We start from the raw sequence: 9,183 nt of genomic DNA on the forward strand, positions 1-9,183 counted from the left end.
TTTTTGAACTGTTTATTTTGAAATGATTGTAAGATTTACATGGAGTTATAAGAAATAATGCACAGAGATCCACTTCTCCCAATGGCAAACATATTGCTAAACTAACAGCATCACAACTGGGATAGTGACATTGATACTTTTACTAGGTGTTTTTTTTTTTTTTTAAGATTTTATTTATTTATTTGTGAGAGACAGAGATAGGCAGAGACATAGGCAGAGGGAGAAGCAGGCCTCCTGTGGGGAACCCGATGTGGGACTCAGTCCCAGGACCCTGGGATCACGCCCTGAACTGAAGGCTGATGCTCAACCATTGAGCCACCCAGGTGCCCCACTAGTTTGTTTTTGTTTTTGTTTTAATCAAAGGACTATTTCATACTTAATAATAAAAACAATGTTCGAAAGCTATAGAAAAATAGGGGCACTTGGCTGGCTTATTTACTAGAGCATGCAACTCTTGATCTTGGGGTTGTGAGTTTGAGCTCCATGTTGGGTGTAGAGATTTCTTTAAAAACAATAAAATATTTTTTAAAAAATAAACAAAATCCTTAAAAAATACATAGAAAAGTAAAAAAATGGAAGTACATGTACATAAATAAAACTAGATGAATAAAAGTCCCTTTCTTCCAACCCCTGGCCTTATTCCCTAGAGAAAATCAGCAAAAAACAAACAAACCAAGATTAGAGTTTCTATTTTCATATTCCTTGACTATATGTATATACATAGCCTGCAGTAGCTTGATCTGAGGAACAAACATCAGATAAAATCTCATGGTGTCATATAGGCCCCAGGAAATAGGAAATAAGCATTCTTAGAATATTTCATGATAAGAATGAAATAATGTATTTTTATTTCAGTGGCAACCTCTGAAGTGACCTTGTCTCTGTGAGTAGGGAAAGCTATTAGCTTCCCTGATAGGAAGTTGTATCTTAAGCAGTAGCAAACGGGACCTGGCTTTGGGCTAGTAAATTAAAACAAGGCAGTAAGCTTTTATAGTATACATGGATCTGGTTGAGGCCCAAGGAGCTTTGCTTCCCTATATTAAATCTCAGCTTCTCTGAAATTAAAAGTTTATGTGAATGGTCATTTTTCTCTATGATATTTTTTAAAATTTATTTATTTATTCACTCATTCATGAGAGACACAGAGAAAGAGGCAGAGATACAGGCAGAGGGAGAAGCGGGCTCCCTATAGGGAGCCTGAGGCAGGACTCAATCCCAGGACCCTGGAATCACGCCCTGAGCCAAAGGCAGATGCTCAACAACTGAGCCACCCGGGCATCCCTGTGAATGGTTCATTAACAAGCAAACATTTAATGAGCACATTTTTGTATTTTTAAAAAAATATATTTTGAGCCGAGATACAGAAACAACCTAAGTGTCCATCAATAGATAAATGGATAAAGAAGATGGGGTGTGTGTTATGGTGTATCAGCCATAAAAAAGAATGAAATCTTATACTATGACAGTATGGATAGACCCTAAAGGGTGTGATACTAAGTGAAATAAGTCAGAAAAAGACAAATACCGTAAAATCTCACTTATATCTGAAATCTAAAAGACAAAACAAATGAACAAATGAGAAGCAGAAACAGACTCATAAATACAGAGAACAAACTGGTGGTTCCCAGAGAGGAGGTGGGAAAGGGGGTGGGTGAAATAAGTGAAGGGGATTACGATGTATGAACTTTCAGTTATAAAAAAAAAGCACCAGGAAAAAAAAAAAAAAAAGCACTAGGGATGCCTGGGTGGCTCAGTGGTTAAGCATCTGCCTTCGGCTCAGGGCGTGATCCTGGAGTCCCGGGATCGAGTCCCAAATCGGGCTCCCTGCAAGGAGCCTGCTTCTCCCTCTGCCTATGTCTCTGCCTCTCTTTCTCTGTGTCTCTCATGAATTGAAAAAAAAAAAAAAATCTTAAGAAAAAGTAAAACAAGTCACAGGATGAAAAGTACAGCGCAGGGAATAACAGTCAACAGTAGTGTAATAACTCTGTATGGTGACTGGATGCAACTACACTTATGCGGCGAGGATTTCCTAACGTTTCTAATTATCAAATCACTACATGTACACTGAAACTGACTTAATGTTGCACATCAGCTGTACTTCAATTTTTTAAAAAAATTTCTTCTGAAAAGAATTTCAAACCTACAGAAAACAAGAATACGAAAACTCCTAGATACACCTTGGTTCACAGATCCCATTCCCCTGAAGCAGAGGATAGAGCTCAAGGGCCCCACACTGTACCCTTCAGTGTCTCAATCTGGCTCAATGCCTGTTTTCCTGGTGCTTGATGCTTTTGAAGGTTAAAGGCAAGTCATTCTGTAGAATGTCTTTCAGTTTGGGTTTGTCCAGTGATTTTGTGATTAGATCCAGTTTATATATGTTAGGCCAGAATGTTGCAGATATTCAGTATCCTTTCATTGTATTCCAGCGGTCTTTCTGTCCAGTTATTGGTGAGGTTACCTCTGCCCACCTGAGGCACAACGGGTATCACAGGCTCATCTTTGTCTTTCCATGACAGAGCCCCAGGACCAGCTATATTTCTAAGGAGCCTTGGCTCCTTTCAATGAAGGATGCAAGGTATATTCCTGACTGTTGGGGTGCTGCTGCTCCCAGGCCTTCTCATAGGCAGAGTTGGGGTACTTTTACATCTATGGTTATTTGTCCCTCTGTCTTACATACTATGTTCACACGAATACTTCCAATTCCAACCTAACATTACAAGGTAAATGTTTTGTCTTTTTAAAAATATGACAGTGCAGGGGGAGCCTGGCTGCCTCAGTTTGAGTGTGTGACTTTTGATCTCAGGGTCCTGAGTTTGAGTCCCACGTTGGGTATACAAATTGCTTTCAAATAAAATATTTAAAATAAAGAGGGGCCTGGGTGGTTCAGTGGTTGAACATCTGCCTTTGGCTCAGGTTGTGATCCCAGGGTCCTGGGATTGAGTACTGTATCAGGCTTCCCACAGGGAGCCTGCTTTTCCTTCTGCCTATGACTCTGCCTCTCTCTGTGCATCTCTCATGAATAAATAAATAAAAACTTAAAAATAAAAAATTTCTTTAAAAAAAATAAAGAAAAATAAAAGTAATAAAATTAAAATAGGACAATGCCTTTATCCTTAACAGATTTGTCACATTGGAAAATCTTGAATTTGTTAAACTCCTGTAAAGTAATATATTAATGGACATTAATTAATAACTGAAATTAGAGGAAAAATAAAAATCAAAAGTTATCATTCATGGGGTGCCTAGCTGGCTCAATTGGAGGAACGTGCAACTCTTGATCTCAGGGTTGTAAGTTCGAGCCCCACATTGAGGGTAGAGATGACTTAGTGAATTTTTTAAAAACTTAAAGATATTCATGAAAGTGAGTTTAGATCTGCAGGTGGAGCTAGGAATGAGCACATACTGGCTTGGTGTCAGCAAATAGACCTCCCTGTTGGACACAGTGGGTCTTTGCTGGGGATGAGGAAAAGTGAGGCTTATAAGACTGATTTTATTGGGACACCTGGGTGGCTCAGCCGTTGAGTGTCTGCCTTTGGCTTGGGGCGTGATCCTGAGGTCTGGGGATTGAATCCCACATTGGGCTCCCTGCAAGGAACCTTCTTCTCCCTCTGCCCATGTCTCTGTCTTCTCTGTGTCTCTCATGAATATATAAATAAAATCTTAAAAAAAAAAACTGATTTTATGACTCAATGTCTGTCTGTCTCCTGTAGGTTCTGACCTATCAGATCTGAGGCCCAAGAATCTACAAGTAGCTCGGGCAATTATTTTGCTCAAGCAGGAAACTCTGGCCTAAAAGACCAAGCTAAGATATTTGATGTAATTATGATAAAAGCTGTCAATAGGGAGTGAATATGGGAACCTCTGGGGAGGAGCAGGAGAATTTTTTTTTTTTTTTTTTTTTTTTTTTTTTTTTTTACCATGCCCAGGTTCCACCCGGACTCACTGATTATAATAGTTGGGGGGGAAACAGGGAGTGTGAACAATGAACAGGAGTTTGAAATATGGCGGGAAGAGTATTTTGAAAATACTTCCTAGTGGAGAACTACTGCTTCTGAGGTAGAATCTCTGCAAAATGGGGCAATATTAAAGTTTTAGTGACCAAAACAGAACTCTGAGGAGGAAGGTGGCGTAGAAGTCCAGGTTCTTCAGAGCTTGTGGGACACACACATCCCCTTTGCTGCAGGATGTTGCAGAAACAGCACATAAACATGGCCTGAGTGCATACTCCATGCCAAGCACTCAGCTTTGCTAAGTACTCTCCACGAATATCTTTATTTAATCATCAACAACCACTTACATAGGTACTTTTATTGTCTCTGTTTTATTATTATACAGACTGAGGCTTAGAGTGCAGTGAAGTCACTTGCTCAGGGTCACACGCTTTGTCATGGCACCAGAATACAGTCCAGAGAGTTTGATTCCAGAGGTCATTCCTTGAGGTGCTTAAAAATTGTTGAATGAAGAAAGAATGAAAGTCGAGCAGAAAAACTCATGCATAGTGACAAAATATCTAATGGGAAGTTAAAATGCACATTATAGGCATTCTGCAAACAGAATGGAACTTTCAAATTGGAAAGGACTTGAGATCACTTCCACGGTATCCCCACAAGTTGTGTCCACTTCTGCTTGGAAGGTGCAGTTGACAGGGGCTACTCAGGGCTTCCAGAGAAGACCCCATCCTGTTTTCTAGCAGCCTTGCACTTCTGCTAAGCTGAGATCTACCCGCCCCCCCCTGCACTTTCAGCCCCTCCCTTCCTGTGCCACCCTCTGCCCACCTGATTGACTGCGGAGCTTCTCAGTAGAGCCCAGGAAAGGGAATCGCTATTCCTGCAGCCTGGACCACTTCTCCCCAATGCCCTCTCTGGGAAGCCACAGGACTTTCCCCCACTTCTTTGGGTCTCTACTCAACCTCAGTTATCAGAGAGGCTTTCTCCACAGCCCATTTCCCCAGGGTCATTCTCCATCTCAGCAGTCCTCAGCCCCACCTGACGTATATTTGTTTGTTCTCCCCTGCTTCACCCCAGAGTGTTAAGCACCAGAAGGAGAGACCTGGTCTGCTTTGGTTCACTGCCAAATTCTCAGGCCTGAAGCAGTTTTGTGCAGTTCCTAGCACAAGAGTTGCTTCATAGGTATTTGTTGAATGAATGAATGAATGAATGAATGAATGAATGAATGAATGAATGAAGAGAGGAGCTTAAGAGCCGCACCCCAGCACTGGGATGCAGGGAGAGGAACAGAAATCATGGACGGTGGAACCAGTGACATGGAGCTATAAATGGCATGGCTTTGGCTGTGTGCAGAATTCTACTCTTCTGATTTGCTTTGTGCACAAAAAATGCTCCACCCTCTTCAAGGACTGAAGAGAAGGCAGAATGTATTTGTGTTGGAGTTCCATCAGCAGTGAGAGCCTTCAGTTTTTCCTGGTTTTTTTCTGTTCCAGATGAGACAAAAGGACCCAGTGAAAGGAATGACTGCGGATGACTAAAGGCATCCCTCCCCCTTCTGCACTGTATGTACTGAATCTGCCCTTTGCATCTCCTTTGACGTAAAAATTTGTTTGGGTCCTCAGGGCCTTAGCAACTCAGGAAACTTGCTTCCTTCCTCATCCTATCCTCCATTAATAGTGATGACTGCCATACTAAACAGCTCTTAGGCTTCCATTGAAAGATATTGTGACTATTAGAACATTTCAGGGACATGTGATTTTAGAATGAACTGCCCAGACACATAGACTCAGTGGTGAGAAGTGGGGCTGGGTTAGGGTAGTAGACACAGAACTGAAGCTTAACTGCAACTAATTCTTCCTCTCGTAACCAGAGCCATTTCAGGTTGAAGTTGGCATTCAGGGTCCTCCCTATAGCCTTGTGCCAGAGCTAGTTCCTGGCTCCCAGCTGCCAGCATTCGCTGCCCTGCCCTTGGAAATTCTGCTGGCCAGACAGCTTTTCCTAGGGTTCATCATTGTGTCTTGTGTTTCATTGCCTTCCTCTTTAAAGCTCCTGATCCCGTACTAAGTAGGTGTCCTCATCAGAGGCAGCGTCTTTCAGACATTGTTCCTGTTTCATGCTGCCACTCTTTTACAAGCCCCATCCTTCTCTTAGCTCTCAGTACCCTGCCCACCTCTAGGCTTGCTGGTGTTCCAGCAGCTCACAGTGGGCTGGGTCATGGAATTAAAAACTTGGCCATATTTCCTATTAAGCTCTGAGAGAAAATTTTTTTATCAAGTAAAATCTCGTGGTCCTGTAACACTAAGGAGCTGAGGAGGCCTGGGGTCCTACCGGCAGTAATGCAAACCTCGGCCCGCTCTCCTTGCCTCTTGTGCTTGAGAAATTCTGGGAGATAAGGCAGAATTAAGTGGATTGCTGCAATGCCACCTGCTTGGACCTTGTTTCCTCCCCTGACCCCCAAATGGCATCTTTCCGCCTTTTGAAATTCCTCCATCAATGATGATTTATAGTGTGTTTCTATTTTCCTCTGTTGCTTCCTTAATAATTGTATTTTTCTTCTAGTTTTGCAAGACAGTGGTCAACAGGAAGGCCCAGCAGCTCCACCCTCCCGAGTGACAGGCCATCTTCGGACGCAGCCTTTCTGTGCCCATTCTTCAGGCAACTTTCAATCCCTTACTGTAGCTAATTCTAGATGCCCTGTAATATTGTGAACAAATAGACTGTCTGGTATTATGAAGCCCGTGTGTGCAGGAGCCTGCTCCTCTGAGATGTATGGCGTGTAGGTTGCTGTATTTACAGCTCCTCCCTCTCCAACCATTTTGTTCTCAACCCATTTCTGTGTGTCCTCCCCCCCCCCCCCCCCCAGCACCCCTTCCTTTATTTCCAAGTGACATTTTTAGTCTTTCAAAATAGCTGCCTTTTGTGATGTGGTGATTTAAATGATTTAAGTTCATTTATTTTCAACCTTGGGATAAACTGAGGTATTTTGCTTCATGGACAGATCTTTGCAATTTTGAGTGCTCACCTGGGGAGAGATGAGTTAGAAATACAGTTTTTTCCTCCAGTTCCACAGAACAGCAGTGTGGCTTCATAACTCTGATCTCTGCTCTCAGTAACCTATTGTTATGTGCCGTAGGCACCAAGGAGGTGCCTAGTACCCAGGGCCAGCCAGTCTCTGTTTTAAAAATTTAACAAATACAGATAACCTCTGCCCCAGGCATTGCATCTTTGGTCACTAGTCTTACAGAGACACCTGTGGTTTCTTGGCCCTCCTGTTGCCCACTCTGTCTGAACCTTGCAGAGTCCACAGTAGGCCTGGGTCAGTTCTCCATCTGGAGAGACCTGTCCAGTGTGGCCCTTAGAGTTGAGTCAGCCCCATATGTACTAATTAGTCTGCCCCTCCTCTCCCCCACCCACCACTGGAGGAGCTCTATATGTCCATGCTCCTCTTCCCTTTTGGGCTGGTGCTGTCACTCAGCAATAATCCTCTTTTCTGTGTGCTTTCTTAGATTCCTGTCCTCTGCCTTTGAGGCCGGTTAGGACACAAGGGTCCTGATCTTTTCATGCTGCACAAAATGAGCATGCAAAAAGCTTTTCCCCAGCAGAACATGTTCCCCCTTGTCTCCAATGGCTGGAAAGGAATTTGGGGATCAGGAACTCAGCTCATCCCACCCCCATGCTGAGTTCTGTCCTGGACAATCAAAAGTCAGAAGCAAGCAGCTATCATAGTCTAGAACTCTACCAAAGGAGGCCTGTGAAAAAGTCCAGACTCCAGGGGAGGTAGAAGCTACTCAGTGTTTCACAGTTGTGTACAAGTTGGCAGAACCCAAGTATGCCTTCCCAGCAGAAAAATCAGAGATAACTCCGGTGTCACCTGACATTTCCCAAGCCTTGTGAAGTATGTTAGCCCAGTGTGTTGTGATCCAAGCCCATTCTAGTCTTCGTGCAGTGGCTGGTTAAGAGACCAAATCTGTGTTGAGGGAGCGAGAAGTAGGATGGGACCATTTATCCTTATGTTGTTGTCAGTTTGTTTTGCCTTACTGATTTCTAAGTGCAATAAGGGAGTGTTTCATAGGATGGCACCTGTGGCATCCTAATGGATGCTTCCCTGTGACCCTCTTGGGGCAACAGTGGACAGACTCAGACCCCTCAATGTGGTCATCTCCCACCTTCATTGAGTCCTCTTTGGGACTAGGAAATGTCCTGTTACACCTTCCTTCCAGTCTCCTCACCTTGCAGGGCCTATAGTAATGGATCTGGGGCAGTTCAGTTGATTCTTAGGATTCCCAGCTGCTGGTAGCATCTATTTGGGAAAGTGAAGCATTCCTATTGGAGAAAAATGTAAATGTTTTCCTACAAGCTCTCTATTAGGTATAATTATATTTGTGCTTAAAGTGTTCCCTTCTTCATTCATCAACTAAGTTCAAAGGGGGATAACCTGGGAGAAATGAACTGTGATGTTCTAACCAGTTATGTGGTTTGAGGGTCAGCAAGTGCTAAGTCTCCTTGCTTCAGCTGTTCTCTGAGATCCACACATACCACTCCAACTCTGGTGGGGGCTTGCTTTTTATCTGGCTTTTCTCTGGCTTCTCCCATCTCCATCTGTTGCCCCCATTTGAAAGCATCCACATGAGCAGAGCTAGAATTTCCTGAGGTCAGCTGGATCTGGGGCTCCAGCCCACAGGAATATAAGGAGGGGTATCCCTGGTTTCTTCTATCCCCACGGATAGTATTGCTGCTGAGCAACAGTATTGGCTTAAGTATCCCCCTTACCTTCTCACCCACATCCTGACTAGCACTGACTAGCACCCAGAGAGGTTTATGATGAAAGGCTCAACTCCAGGGGTAGTACCTGAGGTCGTGCTATGCCCCTTCAGACCAGCTGCTTCCATCAGATTTCCAGTGTCGGAGTCGCAGTTTGAAGCAGCAGCGCCTCTGTAAGGGGTAAGGAGGGGCGGTGCTGGGGTCTGGCCTTCTCACAGAGAGAGGTCAGGGACAGGGTCAGTATTGTGGGCATGTGTATATCTTCCCAAGTTCTCTTACAGTCCCTGCCGGGACTCCCTGACTTATTTTGGTTCGTTCCTAGTGCTACTTCTTTTACAAAATACACTTTGTAGAACTGATTAGATTACCTTGTTAATTTAATGTGAGTTCGTGCCTTTTTGTCTCACTCTTCCAAAACAGGTATATTGGGGGAAAAAGCAGTCTAATAAAATCCTAGACAGAGCTTTCTGGAGTC

General features: G+C 43.6%; 1 protein-coding gene across 1 annotated transcript in view; it reads left to right on the forward strand.

Moving 5' to 3' along the window:
- The window catches only part of PITPNA (phosphatidylinositol transfer protein alpha), a 41,801-nt gene extending 32,630 nt beyond the window's left edge, over window positions 1–9,171 (forward strand). The window contains exons 11-12 of the mRNA XM_041724675.1: window positions 5,441–5,509; window positions 6,507–9,171. Coding sequence (XP_041580609.1) covers window positions 5,441–5,485 — 45 coding nt within the window. The 3' untranslated portion in view covers window positions 5,486–5,509; window positions 6,507–9,171. The remainder of the gene's footprint in view (window positions 1–5,440; window positions 5,510–6,506) is intronic.
- The last annotated feature ends 12 nt before the right edge of the window (window positions 9,172–9,183 follow it).

Source organism: Vulpes lagopus, chromosome 12, assembly GCF_018345385.1.
Source record: "Vulpes lagopus strain Blue_001 chromosome 12, ASM1834538v1, whole genome shotgun sequence".
Classification (NCBI taxonomy): Eukaryota; Metazoa; Chordata; class Mammalia; order Carnivora; family Canidae; genus Vulpes; species Vulpes lagopus.